Source organism: Coturnix japonica, chromosome 3 (genome assembly GCF_001577835.2).
Source record: "Coturnix japonica isolate 7356 chromosome 3, Coturnix japonica 2.1, whole genome shotgun sequence".
NCBI classification, from domain to species: domain Eukaryota; kingdom Metazoa; phylum Chordata; class Aves; order Galliformes; family Phasianidae; genus Coturnix; species Coturnix japonica.
The window spans coordinates 24,136,291-24,155,884 of record NC_029518.1 but is presented as its reverse complement, the minus strand read 5'-3'; the positions used below and the strand labels follow the sequence as shown (position 1 = coordinate 24,155,884).

The following is a 19,594-nucleotide window of genomic DNA, read 5'->3' as shown; positions in this document are numbered from 1 at the left end:
CAGTAATGCAGTAATTATGGCTTCAATGGTACAGTAAAAGCCATTCCATACTGTATGGAGAATTTATTACATGTAACGGTTTATTTAACAGATCAATCTTCTGCCTGTGTCACTGTATGGAATTCCTCCCTTTGCCCTGCCCACTCCTGCTCATCTCTCTCCCTCCGTTTAGGAGAAATTTCACTGCAAAAGGGCTCCCAGAAACTCCCAGGCAGAATGAGGCTGTTTAATGCAGAGAAAACAGGCACTTATCTCCAGCCTCCCAGAGCACAGGCAGCTTCTGTACAGCAGAGAAGCAACATGAAAATTGCCATGTGAACAATTATTGATGCTGTTTAGGAGTACTTCAAAGTCAGGGCAGACTCACATGGTCAAACTCAAACGTGCTGCATGGGCTTTGTGGACTTGGTAGTCAGCATAAGCAGATTTTTGTATTAGCACTCCTGATCACGGTGGTGTGCTTTAAAAGCAACATTCAGCATTACATTCCTCTGCCAAGGCTGTCCTCTTTCAGAGAGGCTTTCTGGAGCTGTGCAGCACCTATACCTAACGCTGTAATGCTGTTCTGACTGCAGTGAGTGGGCAGATGGGCTGTGCCTATTCACATCCGTTTGGGGAAATCCTCTTTTCCTTGCAAGTCAGTGCACGGGGATGATGTCACTGTGAGGGAACTCTCTGCATTTTGGACAGGTTCATGTGTTGCTGCAGGGCTGAACAGCCATTTCAGGTCTAATGAAGCATCCTTCCCTCACAAAGAAGGCTTTAAAGAACATCACTATGAGGAACTTGAAGAAGCACAGGCCAGCTGCTCTTCTCCTTGCCAGCCAGGCAGGTAGCTGCTGGAGGCAGAAAGCCCACAATGTGACACTGATCTTTGTCCACTGCTGTGTGTGCTTCAGCCTGCAAGGTCTTAAAAAGGGAACTTGAGTTACTTAGCAATTTACTGTCTTTGGCAGTTATATGCAAAGAGCCTCTGCTGTAAATTGCTAAGTAACTTGGGCTTCCTTTTTGTGTTGCAGTCCTTTGAGGTTTATTTTCATTTCCATTCCAGCCTAAACAAGGAAGCAAGCCCCACCAGGCAGTGGTCAGCTGATCTGTCCCCAGCCCTGCTCAGTCTCTGACAGATACGTTCCTTGCTCTCAGCACACATGTAAAAGGAAAGGCTCCGTCCCAGCCCAAACCCACACATTTGCTACTGCTATTCCTCCCTGCCTCTGCACAGTCCCTCACAAGAAGGCTCCAATAAACCCTTTAAGGGCAGGACTTTTCTGCTTTGGCCTTTATAGACAAAGGGCATCTAGCCACAGACCTGACCCACAGATGCATGCACCAGAGACCCTGGGGTGGGCTGAGGGCAGCAAGGAAAGCTGCCAGAGCCAGAAGCAGTGACAGCTCTCACACAAAATGCCTCTTCCTAAAGGAGTGTAGAACTTTATAGGCTAAAAAAAAACCATAAAACCTGTCTCACGGAACTTTAATGTCAAGCCTGAAAATACATGCAAATGTTGGCATAAGAAGACAGCACCTCAATTTGTTATTTTAGTGCACTTTCATTCTCTTTTTAACAGCTCCACCAGACAGAATATAAACCTCGCATTTTACAACAAAGCCCTCTACACGTTTCTTGAAAGAAATGATTAAAAAAATACTTTGTCATGATGTGCTCCACATAGAAACCATATGAAAACATACCTAAATAATTTTGCTACAGCGCTGTTATAAAACCAAGGACTAAGTTTAATATTTTACACTTATAAAAAAAACTGCTATGAGAATAGAAATGCACCTCCATAGATTTACTGGGCTTATAAGAAACACAGAATTCCCCTGCCTAAATCACTTGAGGCAAGAACATTATTAGATAAGACTAAATCACAGAAAGAATGAAATAGCAAGACAGCTGACTGATACCAGTGAATTTACTTAGGAATGCTGCTTCAGTTAGGAGGAGATGAAGAAAATAAAGAGGAATTAATCTTCCTGGCAGGAAACCTAAAATTCTAGCACAGCAAATAATCTCACTGTGGCCTAACCGAGGGGGGGAAAGCCAGTGTCAGACCCAGCTGCACTAATCTCCCTTCAGTCAGGGTGGGATCACAGAGCACTGTGCATTGCGGCGATGCTGCTGCACGCTCCCTGGAGGCTGCATGCTGGAAACTGGAGCCTGCTGCAGGCTGACGCCAGCACCAGGCCTCCTCCCTCCCTCCTGCTGCAGCACTGGGAGGCACAAGGGGAGAGCGGCTGGAGCAGCGCTCTGCTGTCTCACCTCCTGCTTCCTCCAAGAGGGCCCCCAAATGGGGCATGTGCCCAGCTGCCTCCAGAACAGTACTGTGGAGGAGATAACCCAGGGAACGAAGGCTGATTTGGCTGCCCAGCATCAGGGATCATAAGGGATACTTCTGAAAATCTCCACAGTGACCTTCAAGTGATTACTGTCTCAAATGATTTTGTACCAACCACCAGGAAACATTCGCATTTGCTCCCTTTTCCATCACTTCTAATATGCCAAGCAGCACTTATTCATTCCTTATTCATTAGATAAACTCTCTTCATCCATCTGTGTTGAATTTGGTCTTTTCTCCTTCAGCAATCTAAAGAACTACAAAATACTGACTCACACATACAATAAGAAAACAGTCTTACACAAAATATAGAAACATGTCGCGGCAAAGGATATTACAAGGGAAAGGGAATAAACAGATTAAGATTTACATAAATATATGTGTATAGAACCAGGAAGATTACAATGTCATAAATACAAACCCTCAGGGCTCAACATTGTGAACAAAAGTAGGAGCAGACACACTGAATAACATTTTGATGCTTGAGTGTTTGCATGCTCAAGACCTAACCTTGTAATGCTTCTTAACCACTGATGAGTATAAATGGGGGTTAAACACACAGAATCACAGAATGGCAGGGAATGGAAGAGACCTCACTGAGTCTAACTTCCCTACTAAAGCAGATGCCTCGCAACAGGTTGCATGGATAGGTGTCCAGATGGGTCTTGAATATCTCCATAGAAGGAGACTCCACAATCTCCCTGTTTTACCAGTTCTCAGACAATCACTAATTCCCTAGCCTGAAATCATGAGACTTATTTAAAATACAATGTTTTTAAAAGTAAGCTTTTTTTTTTCTCTCTCTCTTTTTTTCCCCAAGTGTTTCTCTACATGCACATGAGTAGAAAGTTAATGTATTTAAGACGAGAAAGAACAAATCATTTTCTCACCAGAATCATTATCATGAGCATCCGGGAGCGTGAGATGAAGTCCATTATGCTTTTTGATCACTGGTGTTTCGGCCACACTACTTCCTTTCTCAGAGCCACTGCAAAGAAAGAAAACTGTTATCTGGCCACCTTTCAGTAGGGAGACAAAGCAGGCAATAATCTCACCTAACTGTGTTCTGGAACTGAAAACTTCAGGTGTTTCTTGAACGTGTTGTCCTAACACCACCTACCCATCAACTGAGCAGAAATTTGGGCACTGAGAAACTGTGCCCAGCAAGGGCTCCAGTCTGTGAGCTGCTATCAGTTTATTTGACTGCTGCAATCTTTGCCAACAACTGGATGAGCAACATGTTGCCAACTAAAAAGCCAGACCAGGAGGCCAACTACCAATGCCCCCCATTCAGGAGAACCACTGCCCCCTGGCTTTTTCTCTAGAAAGATGGGATTTGTGAGTGTGCTGCGTTAGTCCTTTTGAAACAGACCAACCACCTTCCAAATTCCTTTATTTCAAGATTATCTCTTCCCACTTTTGTTCTGTTTCAATAGAGAGGGAAGATAAAAGCTACCACACAGTACCACTTTATGAAGGGAAGACTATTTGGTCTCCTTCTCTTTCTAGACTTCTGTCCTTACAAGGCAGATCTTCAAAAGGAGAACTCCAAAATAATAATAACCCTGTATCTAATGATAATCACTTAGTGTTGATCTCCTGAGCCTTCCTGTCACCAAAGGACTGCCACCCTCTAGGATCAGATGGATGGTGATGATATCTCCTCTCACCATCAACAGACAAAACATCAAAAGGAAAAGTGACTGCCCTGGCTATTTTTTCTTGCACACTTCCAAGCCTGCAGCTCAGCTTTTGGATAATATTCCTTCCAGGAAAGGAGCTGTCACAGAATCATGATTGCTGTGGATGCCCAATCTTCCACTTTAATTAGTCCTAAGGTACAGACTGCATACGATTCCCTTGAACTTGTATTAATCCAGCAGAAGAATTACCTTGGGACTGGGATTTGGTTTTAAATAGCAAAAGATAAACCAAGTCTTGCCCTTGCCAATGAGCAGTCCAGGACTGAAAGCCACTTACTGTCATTTGTCATACTAGTAATCATATTTATAATAGCTAATTACCCTCTTACTAGTGCTTAGGGATCAAACATTACAGTTTTTGTTAGTGGACCATGAAATCTTGGCCACTGACTGCTCATCTAAATCTGGCCTTGACTAGGCCTGTTTTACATACTGGTTTCCACACTGATATCCCTTTTGAAATTATTATGTGGTGAAAGATAGAGGGGAAAATTCAATACTTAGTCCAGCACCTCTGCCTTGCTCAGCCATCACTGACACAAGTGTCACTGCCTTGGCTCTACCATGATGGTGGAACAGCAGAGGTACATGCAAACCTGCCAGCTTTGCTTTATAATATTACTAGCACGATGCTTTGCTGTAGCAGTCACCATGAGGTCAGCGTTTAGGCACATGGCCGAACACTGGTTTAGGCATTAGATTACTATAGAAAAAACAGGCAAGAAATCTGACAATAGGAGAGAAGCCTTTAGAGAAGTCTCGACAATGCAACCTCAGCTAACATTCAGTGGCAAGAGGACTGCATTTGGCAAAAGAACAGCTTCCAGCTTCTTCTTCAGCTTGCAGCTGAAGTGCTGCAAGTGAACAATATTTTTGAAAGCTGCAGTGCCAGGCCTTCAAGCAAGAGAGCCTTCCCAAGTACCAAAGAAGGCACAGTAGCCAGACGATTTGCCTTCCCCAGATGGCACTGGAAGCACCCATGTTTTATAAAGGTAGTTGGGGCAGTGGATAAAATGGTCACAAAAATTAGTGAAGGAAATGCTTGACTGAAAGACTGCAGGGGAACCACTAGTTCGGTTTATCAGGAAGAAGATGAAGGGCACTTAGCATGGCACATAAATACCTGCCAGGGGAGCAAGTACTGGGCCCTAAAAGACTCTGTAGTCTAACAAAGTTATAGTAAGATTGTGCAACTGAGAAACCAGGGCCAGACAATACAACCAAATGTAACTAACGTGCAATTTAACTGTGTGGGCGATTAGCTGCTGATTGAACTAGGAAAGAGTTTTGAGTGTAACAGCTCTCAACCTCATATAAAAACAGGCTTTTCTTTTCCAAGAGGCCCTAAAAAATGTCTGCCTCCAATCCCACTGATAAGAATTCCCCTTCAGTTCCTTTGAAAGCCCAACCCAGAATATTTTAAATATTTGTTAGTTGATAGTGCTGCAATTTGCATTAAAAAGGTACTTCCTGCAGCACTAAATCCAGTCAAAAACTGCAGGCACCAAGTTAATTTCTGCTACTTTTCAAGCACTATTTCCTAAAACAAAATGCTTTCTGAAGCTTTTTTTTTTTTTTTTTTTTTTTTTTTTGAGAAAGGCAAAAAATACCACTGGGAATAGCAATGAAATACACATTAGAGGTCCTAAAAGCAAAAGCAGAGCAATTTGTTTTGTCTAAGCTTCTATGGCTAAAGCTTATCAAAAGCCCCTAAAGCTGTCACATCTTGGTTTTTTAAACGTAACAGCCAAAGCACAGCTTGAGATCCAAATGCAATCCAAATGCTTCAAGTATTTGTCTGTTCTCCAGCTCAGTCCCTTCAGTCTCAAGGCTGCACCCCCACTTCACAACAGTAAGTCACATCCAGTTCTATCTGTTCAGCGTGGATTTGTTCACCTACACAGGGAGGACTCATGAGTGTGAAGATTATTCATGTGAGAAATACAAGATTGAATCATCAGCTAAAGACACTACAGCCTATGGAAATCAATGATTCCAGCCTGTAAGAGACTACTTTTAGTGCTGTTTAGATATCTTTAGTGTGTGGTCTGCTGCTCATTAGCTAAACCAACACGGAATTACTAAGAATCCCTTAAGGACAACTTGTACCTAGACATGCATCATTCTGTACCACCATTCTGGTGTTTATAAAGCCTGTGCAAATTTACTCACAAGCAGGGGGACAATAAAACTTTTTCATGGACTGGCTGCCAAGACTGTTGCTGTCAAGCATGTTGTATTTTCCATCAAACACAACCTCTGCAAACATTACAGGTGAGAGGTAAGTATAGTGTTGGGATAACACTTCCAAGGGGGGAAGGGCTGTACACTGGTACCATGACTATGACAGTAACCAGGGGAAGAGGGAAGGAAGAAAATCCAAGCTGTTAACCTTCACACTTTCTAAACTATTATCTTTCCTGGAGGGGAAGCAGATGACAGAAAGAGAACATACCTATGACCCTTTTCAGCACTGTTCAAATGCTTTTTTGTGGTTTTTTTTTTTGTTTGTTTTTTTGTTGTTTTTTTCTTTTCCTAAATCATGGCTAAAAATCTACTTCTGTTTCTTGTTTTAATGGTATTATTTGTTACCCTTTTTGCACAGTAATATAAGTATCTGGACAATTAGAGAAGATAACTACATTCCCATTGTGAAATCTGAACCTGTTGGACAGCGGAGAAAGCCTACCTGTGCTGTAAAACACTATAAGCCATCTGCCACATCTGCAACATATGTTTGCATGTCACCAGAGCCTCCTCAGGTCCTTTATGCATCCATTCCAGTTTTACTTTGGTGAAGAGTAAGCTGCAAGATGAAAAAGAACAACTTCTGTTTTATTGGCATCTCATAAATGTTAAGAATCAGTTCCACTCTATTAAGATCCTGGCAGGCAGCAATTTCGCTTTCTTTGTATGTCCAGCACTAAAAGAAAACACTGGAACACAAAACATTTCATTTGGCTCAACTTTGATTCCCGACAAGGAGATGAGAGGATTACCAATTTTTCTCACCTGCAGTCAGATCTGTGTCACGAAGTTGGCAGGACAGTGTTAAAAGCAATATGTTACAATACTAACAAGGTGAAGCATACATTGAATATCATTTTATTGTGGATAGCATTAAAAACAAAATAAAAAGGAACTGGCAGAACACAGAAACCTGAATGCTTTTTCAGTCTGTCATGCTCCTATGACAATGGCTTACATAATAAATACCAGACTATATGTAGGGGAAAAACCCAATATACCTAATATACGCAATTATGTAATGGCTCACAGGAAGGAAATATTTCCTCTTCACTCCACCTGGCATCATCTTGTGCCCTTAGGCAAGACAACCGATAGCCCTGGTATGGTTTTGTTCTACACAGTGTAAGCACAGCTACTGTTCCTGTACCTAGAGAATACATACCTGCACAAACCATGGGAATTCAGCAGAATTAGGTCAAGCTCAGGGTAAAAGACAGATTCAGTAACTACACAACTCACCACTTGCTGCTGGCATGGCTCTTAACACTATCTTTCACAAACATGTTTTACCTTTTTTAAGTGCCCAAATCATTGAATTTATTTATTATGTACTATACTAAATTTATCTTTTTGCTTTAAATGTTTTCAGAAACTTTGAGATGTATTTTGAATTAGCTCCGTACAGCTAGCAATCCATCCACTAGATGCAATATATGTGTTCATGCAAATAATAACACTAGCAGCTGAATGCTGAAAACTTTAATACTGTGAGCGGAGCCTGCAGACCCCTGTGGAATCCAAACTTCAGAAGGGGACAAAATCAGGTGCAATCTTGTATTAAGATCATTAAGTTCAACAAGACCAAGTGTCAGGTCCTGTACTTTGGCCACAGCCCCAGGCAACACTTCAGGCTTGGGGCAGAGTGGCTGGAAGACTGCATGGAAGAAATGGACTTGGGGCACTGGATGATGCTTGCCTAAACAAGAGCCAGCTGTGTGCCTAAGTGGCCAAGCAGATCAATGACATCCTGGCTGGGATCAGAAATAGTGCCAGCAGTAGCAGGGAAGTGATTGCTCCCTGTTCCCCTCAGTCCTGGTGAGGCTTCACCTCCAGTACTGTGTTCAGTTTGGGGCCCCCCAATACAAGTAAGGTATCAACACCCTGGAGTGTGCCCAGAGAAGGGCAACAAAACCAGTGAGAGGTCTGGAGCACAAACTTTATGGGTGGCAGCCAAGGGAGCTGGGATTGTTTAACCTGGAGAAGACTCAGGAGAGACCTTCATAGCTACCTGAAGGGAGGCTGTGGTGAGGTGGAGGCTGGCCTCTTCTCCTGTGTCACCAGCGATAGGACAAGAGGGAATGGCCTCAAGTTAAGCTGGGAAGGTTCAAGTTCAACATAAGGAAAAATTTATTCTCCGAAAGAGTGGTCAGGCACTGCAATGGGCTGCCCAGGGAGGTAATGGAGTCACCATCCCTGGAACTGTGCAAGAAATGTTTAGATATTGTACTAAGTGACCTGTTTTAGTTGGGAAATAGTGGTGATAGGTGGACAATATGTCGATTGCTTGAGAGAAGACTGCTCATGGCCACTGCTACAGTTCGACTGCACACTTAACATCCATATACGGAAGCACAATCAAGCTGTACTTGCAAGATGGATTATTCCTGTTCACGGCATCAGCAAGACACTTACTACAATAGTATCCAGCATCTAGCTCTTGTCTGTAACCCAAATTGGATGAGGTTCAGAAAGTGGTTATACTAGTGCACTGAGCCCCCAAAAATGTAGTTCGTCAGAGGCTCAAGAAGCTTAGTTGATTTAGTTTAACCAAGAAACAGCAAAAATATTTTGCTTCAGCCTGCAATGGAGATAAGGTACTTAAATAGTGAGGTTTTGATCTAACAGAAACAGTAACAGTACAGAATATTTTTAAACCACTACTAACTTTCAAAGTGAAAGACCTTCATAACCAATGTATGACATCCACTGCAGCAGAAGAGTATTGGAAAAGGACCATAGGGCCTCACGAAGAAAATACTCATATCCCCAGATGACACCACATTCATGGGTGCTAAAGGACAAGACTCTTAATATTAATTAAATAGAAGAATATAAGAATGAATAATCTGTTAACAGTCAAAGTACTATTCAGGAGGGATATGTTAGCAGTGTTCCTCCTTCATTTCATATCTGTATGGATATAGATGTTTTAGTTATCTCCACACAATTAAAATCACTACACAGCATATTTAAACATTACAGTTAAGCATTATGAAGGTGAATATTACATTCTTCCATCATTCTGCTGCTTTTACAGTGAGTACATATCAACTTCTTTGGGCAAAGGTGCAAAATTCTATCTTAAGAGCGAGAACAACTAATGAAATACAGGAAAAGAGCAAATCCCAAACAATATCATAACAAAGCTTCAGCAGAATATTATCATCAGTTGTAAGACACAGGCACACAAAGGTTAAAAAAATAACAAAGAAATAACACAATTTTAGTGAGTGTCTCTGCGATGAAACATTAGCAGATCTTAGAAATACCATGCACAGTTAACTGCAGTGGTAATGAGACTCTGGAATACTGCTGTTCATGTTATCATGCAATAATATAATGAACAAAACCAAAAGGCAAACAGGAAGAATGTAAGTGGCAAAAGGAATCAAGCTGTACTTGTAGTAAATAAAAGTAGTAAATAAAGGAATTCAACATGACAGTTGCAAGCTCGAAAGAAAATCACTGCATTATATGTGCTATATGCTGTTTGCATTTCTCAGCTTCTAGCAAGTTTTGTAACAGTATAAATAAATAAAAATGCAGAGAAATCACTGAAATAGGTGGGCCAGTATCATTTTTATCTGAAGTTTATCATTTCATTACAGAGATAGCCCTCTTGCTACAAATAAATCTGATGGGTATTGTTTTGTATCACTGCACACAACTCTCAGGGGCATAAACAAAATTTATGTATGCACAGATAACACTTTATTGTATTTTCTTAATATAATTTTACTGTACTTTCATATGATGCTTGCAATATTAAGCAGAGCAGACTTTTAAAGAGATTCCACATATAAAAATAGCTCTGAGATTATCAATATAGTCATTGGTAATTCTGTTAGCCTCTGAAAATGAAAACAGAGGGATTTGGGCTAAAGCAAATACATAAATTACTGGTGCATAAGCACAGGAAAAGAGGAAAAAACCCCCAAGTCATTCTTGTAATGTGTAAATTTCAGGAACAGCAACAATGGAAAATAACCAATGCTTACTCTCTTGATACTGGACTCTAAGTTCCCTCTCAATACAGGTTTTCTTCTAACACTTGTGTGGACAGTATCAAAAGCCGCTGTTCCTTGCCGTAAGGTCAAGTAACTGCCACAAGTAAACATACTGATTGATCACAGCAACATTAACCCTGTCAAATTAAATTCTGTATATAGTTGACTTTGTTGAGATAAATTCATTTGTGAAGCTCGGAAAATTAGGTTTCACTGTTACAGCATATTATAAATGGTTATGAGCACATCTGTGGATGAAGTTGGGAGATGCTATGTTTAGTAACAACCTACTGACTTTGTGGGTGCTCTACAAATATAATAAGATTTGTTAAATGGTTAATTAAGAGTTTTTAAAGCTTCTTTGAAATGGAGTTTTTAGTTTTAAATGTAGTAATGATACATATTTACAGAACCACAATGGGATCTCTATGTCCTACCGTATGACAAGCAATAAATAGTACAAATACAAACAACGGCACATTCCACCGATTTTGAGCTTGAGAGAGTGAATTAGGAATAATGAGCACTATGTTGTCACTTATCTGTATGTTTTGTCATTCTCTGGCTGCTTTTAGCCTTTCCAGTTCATCAGAGCTTGTCAATTAATGAACTTAATTAATCAACATCTCTGAGCTTTACCAAATCAAGGCCATAATTCCCCAAAGTCTTTCCTTATTGACCCAGACTTTGCAACACCTACACACACAACTGCTGACTTATTCTGAATCTGCATAAAAAGGAAAAACAGACAAACAAAACTCAGACACCAAGCACAGCAGTAATACGCCCCAATCCACAGAGACGATTATCAACTTTAGGATGAAGACACTAAACCTCTGCAACTAATGTCTGCAGTCTGTGTGCGTCCTTCATTAAATGACAGGATGCATGTGCATGTCTGTTTGTGTGTGTTTACAGCCTTATGCCTGGAGAAAGAAACCAGAGTCCTGCTCACAGCTCTGAGGATAGCAAATGCAATTTATCCAAGTGACAGATTAATGGGGTGTTGGAACAGCAAGTGCCACTGGGAAGCACAACCTACCTTACCCTCCCTTACCTCTTAGTATTACATATGGCCCTTCTCCATACAGAAACACAAAGAAATGTACCATTCCAGCTCCAATGAAAACCTGGGGGATGGATGCCATGACCTGAGTGGGTAGATGGCACAAGGATGCTCCCCCAGCACTGAACTCTTTAAATTTGCTTCCTCCCTATTAAGGTAGCAGATGCAAAAGGAGGCTACAGGTGGATACAGAATACAGATTGATTTAACAGACCTAGGAACAGGATGGAGATGATGAGATGAATGATGAAAGTTTGGGAATGCTCTTGGTGCACATAGATGGTAAGTGGCCTTTTCAGCCTGGAAAAGAGACTGGGGGAAGAGATGACAGATTTATAAAATAATGAATAGTGTGAAGAAAATAAGGGAATAAAAGCAGTCTGTGTTGTTTTAATTGAAGAAGTAAGGGGATATCTAATAAAGCGACGAAGCTGTGGATTTTAAACAAGCAAATAAAGTGTGTTTTCATACAGTGCAAAAAGTAAAATGCAAAACCCATTGCTAGGGGATGATCTGGGAGCAAACACATAAACAGGTTCAAAAAGGGATTAGATAAATTCATGGATGACAGACCCATCAGAGGCATTAAACACAGCCTTAATGCAGCGTCTGGCTCGGAAAGCCTCTGAACAACTCAGCTGACAGAAGCAGGGAAAGCACATGAGGGGAAGGATCATCCCACTGCCACATTTCTGCATACTTTTCCCCTGTGCATTCACCAGATGCCCTGCTGAAGACAAAGAAGCCCTTAGTTTGATCAAGAACGGCCATTCTTACATTTTGAGATAGCATAAATATAACTGCAACTTGTATTCCTTTTATAACCCAGATTGTCTGGTCTTGTTTTATCTGCCAGTACAAAAGGAAAGTGTATCTGGAACTGCAGTTTCTTCACAGCAAATTAGCTGTTTAGTTTATCAGCTGCTGAGTTTAGCTACAATGGTGACTCACCTATGTGAGCCAATTAGTTCAAGTTCTTTTACCACAAAATTAACCTTCCCAGAGCATCTGCTAAAGCCCTTGCCATGTTATCAATATGAAAAAAATAGTGAAACTGGTTAGCTGCTTTTAATCTCCTACATTCTTCTTGATAACATCAACTTCAAAGTTGCTGTCTTCTCAAATAACTCGGTGCTTCTTGCAGTCTCCTGACATTTAAGGGCACATTCTCTAGTTAAATTAATGCCAGCAGTGCTGACTGCAACCTCCTTTTATAACTTCATACTGTGCCATGTAATCTATCACTTTCCCTACAAAAATAAATTGGTCATATACTTTTACAGACATACTGTCTATGGCTCATTGCCCATTTATTCCCCCCCCCCCCAATGTCAACAAAAAATAAAGACAAGAACCACAGGCTTCAGTCCAGAAAAACAAGCAGATTCAAAGATAACACCTCCTTTAGATGAATGCCCTGTTCAGGGCCCAGGTTCTCCACAAGACTAATGCAGCTACTGTTGCTCCCCAAATAACAATTGCAACAGGATGAGCACGTCTTTCAGAGAGAGAGAGATTCTTGCCTACTTAAACGTTCATGTTATGAAGGTAATTTTCTAGACTCAGCCCCAAAATAAAAGGCACCTAGAAAGTTCCTGCGCATAGCATAGAAAGTAAACTATGCATGGACTCAAATACTGCTTCTCAAGACAAACATGTCTGTGGCCAGTCCTATTTGGTCATTCAGTACCTTAAGGTTCACTTGTGATGCAGAGTGCAAATATGATTCATTAATAATACAGCCCACCCAGAAACTGCAACTTGCACATAGAAGGAGACCTTGCAACAAATCCCCCTGATCCACTAAACCCAGGCAAGTAGTCACTTAAAAAACAATGAGAAAGCAACTAATAGTCTGCTGGAAGAAAAAAACACAATTACTTGCTGGAAAAGAAAGCACTGAAAGTCTTCATCTCTATCTTTCTCTAGAACTAAGCCACATCTGGTCATACCCCAAAAACTGAGGCACAAAAATGAGTGATCAGCATTCTTTTTTTTCCCTTTCAATTAGATCATACAATTTTGAAGCCTAGATTTGCAATATTTTCCTTTGTTAAGAACACAGGAATCGAGCTAGCTGTTAGCAGAGCTGATGAAAGCCCTGGTCTTTCTCTTATCTCTCTGTGTTATATAGGATCGTTTGGGTGACACATCTGAAAGGAACTTTAACCTTGCACTCACTCTGATGAGGAGCTGGCAACAAAGCAATTTTGTGTCGTCAAAAAACACATGCCTTTCACACTCTACACCTATAGCCTGAGTAAAGACAAAGGTAATTCTCACAACTCTTTACAGCAAAATCTGGAAACTCTAAGCAAAAAAAGGAATTTTTCCTTTTGGTTCTAAAAGCAAACTGCACAGAATGGTACGCTGGTAAAAACCAAGATGTTAACCTGATTTGGTTTGGCTTTTTTTCTGACTATTGTTTTGTGTTTTTTTTTTCTGACAAGGCCCAGCAACAAGGAATGACTGCCACTGCACTGGACTCTGCATGAGCACCTAGAAAATGGAAGGATGGTTTTCAAACCTCCAAACACAAAAACGTGCATTTAGCAGTGCTACCTCAAGGGTGTACTGGACACCTTGGTGCACTGCACTGCACTCAAGGCAAGCAGTGGGACCGGCATCATATGGCCCATATGACATGCAAGAGCCATGCTCTGTTCCCTGCTCTGGCACAGTCTTAGGGCCAGTTTTGGGGAATTCACTTCAGCTCTCCTCCCTGCAGGGCAGACAGTGGGAATGACCTCTGCAAAAGTTCTTCATCATCATCTTCCTGCTATCCTTTATATTTAATCTCTTAATGCCAGTGCTCTCAACTTTAGAGTTATCTGTGGACAGGAAGGAAAGGACATTGGGACCCCCAAATAACCGTCACTGCTTTTAAAACATTTTCTCATCTCTTGGGCCTGATCCCTCAGGATGTCATCAGCTGTGCCCTTGGGTAAATCCAGCCAGTCCTGATTAAATGGAAATTAATTTGGAAGGGCAGAACTGAAAGCTACCATGCTGTCACAACCACTGGACTCTCCGCTTACAGAAATCGAAAAGGAAACTAGGCCTAGGCTCTCTAATTGCTGAACTGAGATCCTACCAGACAAGAAAAGAGCATTTACAGGGCAAAGATGAAATACTTTTGATGCTGCCAATTCATTCACTCCCCAAAGACTGCAGAACTGGATGTTTCATTTACATTTCTCAACTGTTGTGTTTCAGAAAAGCTTCTAGGAGATGCAGCTTAGGCAGCTTTTAGAGGAAAGAATACCAGGATTGTGGTTTCTGAAGTAGCATTCAACACTGGCCTCCAAGTCACCTTAAATTGCAACCAAGTACATCTTCTGCCTGAGAAGTTAAGTCTGAATCCTGTGTTGCATCACTAGAACAGAGTGAAATACCTTCTAATTAACCTAGTGTCAAAGTAATAAGAAGTGATAGAATACTCAGCATTAGATAAATTATACAACAAAATATAGCAAAGCAGAACTCTCCCCACAAGATTAGTAAAACATTTCTACCCAACCTAACACACTAACAAAATCTTGCATATCAGAGATGCTTGGAGCTAACAGCAGAACTGCATCACACACCCTCTGTATTAGGAAATGAGAACCACACAAAATTTGGCTTTACTAAAAAAACAATAAGCGTAGTTTAAAAAAAAGCATTTGTTTCTTTTTGAAATGCATTATGCACTGCTGTCAAATAGACCTCAATCCTTCTATTGCTTTGCTTCGGGGCAATGTGATTTATTCCATCTTGGCGTTGCTCCAGCAAAGCACTTGCAGAAGGTCTTCATCTTTAAGCATGAGTAGTCCTGCTGAAATCAACAAGTCAATTACTCCATCACTTAAAACTAAGCATGTGCTGAAGGACCTTGGTAGATCAAGCTCTTTTTGAGGAGAAAGATTTTGAGAGTCTCTTGCAGAGGACAGACTGTAAACATGAGTAATATCAGAGGGGCCAGAGCCTGTCCACTGATATTTCGAGTTCACTGTCCGTGCCTCTCAGTGGAGGTGATGACGGAAATCAATCTGCCAAAAGCCAAGGAATTCACTACAGGATATTGACTCCGAGGTGCCTGTGGGCAAGTTTTAGCCTGCGTCCTGGCTAAGGCAACCCACCATACAGTATGACAGCTCAGAAACAGTGCCTTCTGTGAGATGCTGTTCAGCAAGTTATGGGAGAGAAAGTTTCCATGCTAGCCTGAAAAAAAAGGCAAAGGCATGATAGAAAGGTAAAAGAAGTTACAGGAATGAAGCAAGCAGATACAAGCTCCTTTACTTCATAGAAAGCCCCACAGAATCTAGAACAAATCCATGTTGTGGTAAGTAGACACTAAACTGCTGACTTCACTGCAGAAAATCCGAGAGAGAAAGAAATGGATATTTTGCTACCAGCAGGAATCATATTTATCTACATCTGCAAAGCAAAGCCATGATGTAATTACAGTCTGTGTTAGCACCAGTGCCAGCTGAACGCAGCAGCAGGAAGACACGGGAGCGTGACCTTTAAGGCAGACGTAGGGCTAGACTTCAGAAAGCAGAAGTGCTATGGAAAGTGCTGTTGCACTTTCACTCTCTTCTTTACTTGTAAGCTTCAGTTAACCTAACAAAACCTGTGCTTACCATTTACCACAGCACTATGCCTTAAGAAAATGATACAATTGCATTCATGGCAGCACTGGGCTGCTTCTACACCACAGCTTGTTTTTGCAGGCATATTACCAAAGTTCCTTTCTTAAGAAAGTCCTTTTCTTAGGAGAGAGCTGCATACAGCCCTGCCAAACACAGATAGAGCTTGAAATCTTGCAGGCTCTGTTGTAAAGATTCATTTCTTAGCTTTGCTGGAAACTTCAGTGTTGAACATACGACTCCAGCAGGTGCACATTATGCTGTACAAATAAGCTGAGTCACTGCTCCTGACTAACAAAGAAACGCCAGCATTGTCTCTCAGCCTGTCAGAAATAGCCAACAAATTTCACTAAGAACTGCCAACAAAAACAGAAAACCTCCAGAGAAAGGTGAAAAACACAGCCCAGGTTAAAAAAGGGAAGTAAAGAAATAACCCATAGCAGATATAAGCTTAAATCAGATTAATGGTTTATTTTCCTGCAGTATCTGTTACTCCTACTCTCTTCCCAATATGACAGGCCTTCCAGATGTGCTGATAAAAGATGACACAGTATTACAGATCTCAAGCACTGCACGCGTGATTAAGAAAATCCTTCAGGGAAAACATGCACAGTTATTATATTTTAAGTATTCAAAAAATGGCGACATTTGGCATTTCTTAACACTGACAGCCTGAAAACATTCCTCAGTCAGCAATCAGAAATACAATTTAAATACTACAGAGAGTAAGATAGGCTCGGCTATTGAAAAATGTCACACTGATACAGTACAGTATAGGTGACAGGATTAGTGGTTTGGGATTCCTTTTCTGATACTTCATCCACAGGTTACTGAGATGTTCTGCCCTTTGGAGAAATGGCCCAGCACTTCACAACCATGGATATCCGTGTATTTTTAACACTGCAATGCTTTACAGAACTGAGCCCTATTCCATAATTTGCAGCTAACAGCTGCAGTGAAACAGGTACAAGGAACCGAACGATCAGGACCAGAGAACTGAAGGGAATCAGCTCTGCTCAACTGAAATGAATGATTTTAATCTCTTCATACTGGCTGGGGACCTGGCACTCAAGTTTCAAGTCAGAAAAGCTGAGGCAGGCTGTCTTCATCTCCCTAAAAGCAGCACGCCTCAGATAAACCCAGAAGTGAAGTACAGCGTCAGTGCAATTTGATCAGCTTGTACCAACTGACTTCCTCCCTTATCCCTTTAAATAAGCCATAGATTTTCAGAATTCTAGCCCGCAAATTAAAAAAAGAAATGAGCTGCCTGAAAGACTCTCGGTGACTCACCAAAAAAAACACAACTGTTCAGTTCTTCCATAAGGATACTGCAACTGAAAAAAGGAAAGGAAGAGAAGCGATGACAAATAGCAAGCCCCAGCCTTTCACACAGAAAAGCTTTATATTTTCCCTTTCCCTTTGTGCCAAGAAGCCCTCCATGGAAATGCCTGGCTCATTCTGACGCTGATTGGTGATGCAGCCCTGCAGCTGATCTGAGAGGTGCCTGGGGGCAGACACTGCACCTCCAAACCCATCCGAGACAGGAGACAGAAAGGGGCTGGACTGAGCTCCGTCACACCTGCTCCTGCTGACAGGACATAATGACATCTCCACATTCATTCTGTTTCATGCAGCCTGGTAATTCAGTACAGAGCTCTCTGCAGAACAAGAGAACTGAGCATACTAGGATAAATGAGAAGCGTGTATTTATAATCTGTGCCTTCTGATAAGCTAGCAGCATGTACCAGTGTTTCCTTGAAATAAGTCTGAAGGGGAGGAACAGATGTCAACCTCAAAGTATAACACTATCATATCTGCCCTATATTTTACCATTAGGCATAAAAAACTGCTTTGCATTTATGCATGCCTCATTTTTCCTCATGAAAGCCAACTATAACCCAGAGCACACAATTTCTGATTCCCTTCCTACCTAAACCAATACATCGAAAACACAGACAGAGTGTTCCTCCCTGCTCCCATTGCAATAAGGGCATTGTACTCGCATTGCTGTGTCCTAAGTACCTTGCTAAAAGGATACCCACAGTCACTGCACAGAAATCCTTATTCACTCCAGTGCAACTGAAAGCACTCAGGCTCTTACTGACCTGATCGGCAGCTTTGCCTCAGGAAGGCTTAACAGAGCCTGTCATTGTGCATGTGATATATCCTACCATAATTAATTCCCTCGGGGAATGACATCCAGAGGAAGCACAGTTCAAATACACAGTGTGCACCTGAAATTTGATATTTTGCATCAGATCCCCAGCACCAAGATGTAGCTGGGGAGAATGTGACACTTTCATTTTTCTTGACTACAGCTATATGCCATTAACTAAATCCTGTTGTAAAGAGAAGGAACGTTGAAACATACAGATAAAAATCAGTGTTCTTTGTTCCTGAACAGATCCAATTTCATTCATTAGAAATCCAGAAGGTGTTTAGAATTACCACATGCTATTTAACAGAATATGAAGTAATAGCTTCCTTCAGCCTTACTGGAAAAGATTCAGAGCTGTAATCCTTTTTCGAGTAATTACCCTGTTTATCAGGCTTCAGCACAAGATGACCCCAAGCAGAAGAGAAATGGAGTAGCCAGCCATGAGAACCTCACTAGGTACATGTACCAAACTGAGTGGCGATGAGAGCACATTGCATGCATTCGTCAAGTCATAATTATGCTAAATTACAGGTATGAGAAAGGGCATGAGCATGTGAAAGTATCAAGTCCACCTAACATATAAAAGGGCCTTTGGAGGGAGGGAAAAAAAGAAGGGGGCAGGGAGGGATGCTGCCTGGGTGAAGCAGCTCCTTGAACCTGCAGCAGTGAGTTAATGGTTTCACGTACCCTGTGGTTCTGACTCAGCCACAGCCCACTCTGCGTGGCTACCCAGGGAAACAGCTAGAAGAGAGGGGATGTCAGTGGGTGATGTACAGAGCTGGTACAGCTTACAGACATCCTGCTGCTACGTGAGAACATTTCACTTGTGCAATTCCAGTACTGCCCAACTACATCCTTACCCAGGATAACTATGATATTTGCTACCCAGTGGCTCGAGGAAATCCTGCATCAGCTTGCACAAGTCATTTTCTTGAGCAGAAACAGCAGCATAAACTCCAACACACTAACTGTACAATACTGTGAATTATGCCCCCAAAGACAACCCCTGTCCAGAGTATTCAAGACAGCAGCCTAGAGTATCTTTCTCCAGGAGTCCCTGCAGAAGTTACTAAAAGCACAGACATGTGAAGACACATGAACTTCAGGGCACTTTTAGCACGAATGAGACACAGAATGGATTAGTTCAGAGAAACATGGTCTCTGTTAGAAGCGGACAGGTTCCTTGATGGGTCTGATTTGTGATTGCTTAAGGCATGACTTAATTTGTTCATTGTGCTTTTTTACTTCCACCTTGTTCCTTACTTGTTTCTTATTTATAATAAACTTCCACATTTGGAGCATCAGAACAGCTGCATTTGGCTGTTCTGATATAGATGAAGGCCTTCCTGTTTTAAACATTTCCCAGTCCCCTTCTGCTCCCACTCTATACTAAGCTCACAGCTTCGTTTGTCAGGTCCCTCCACGTATAAACTTATT

General features: G+C 41.5%; 1 protein-coding gene across 15 annotated transcripts in view; it reads right to left on the bottom strand.

The window, feature by feature from the left end:
• Positions 1 to 19,594, bottom strand: part of TTC7A (tetratricopeptide repeat domain 7A) — a 229,389-nt gene that overhangs the window by 46,788 nt on the left and 163,007 nt on the right. For all 15 annotated transcript variants that reach the window (XM_032443773.1, XM_032443774.1, XM_032443776.1 and 12 more), the window contains 2 exons: positions 6,735 to 6,851; positions 3,233 to 3,330 (listed from right to left, as the gene is read on the bottom strand). In XM_032443773.1, the coding sequence (XP_032299664.1) occupies positions 3,233 to 3,330; positions 6,735 to 6,851 (215 nt within the window). The remainder of the gene's footprint in view (positions 1 to 3,232; positions 3,331 to 6,734; positions 6,852 to 19,594) is intronic.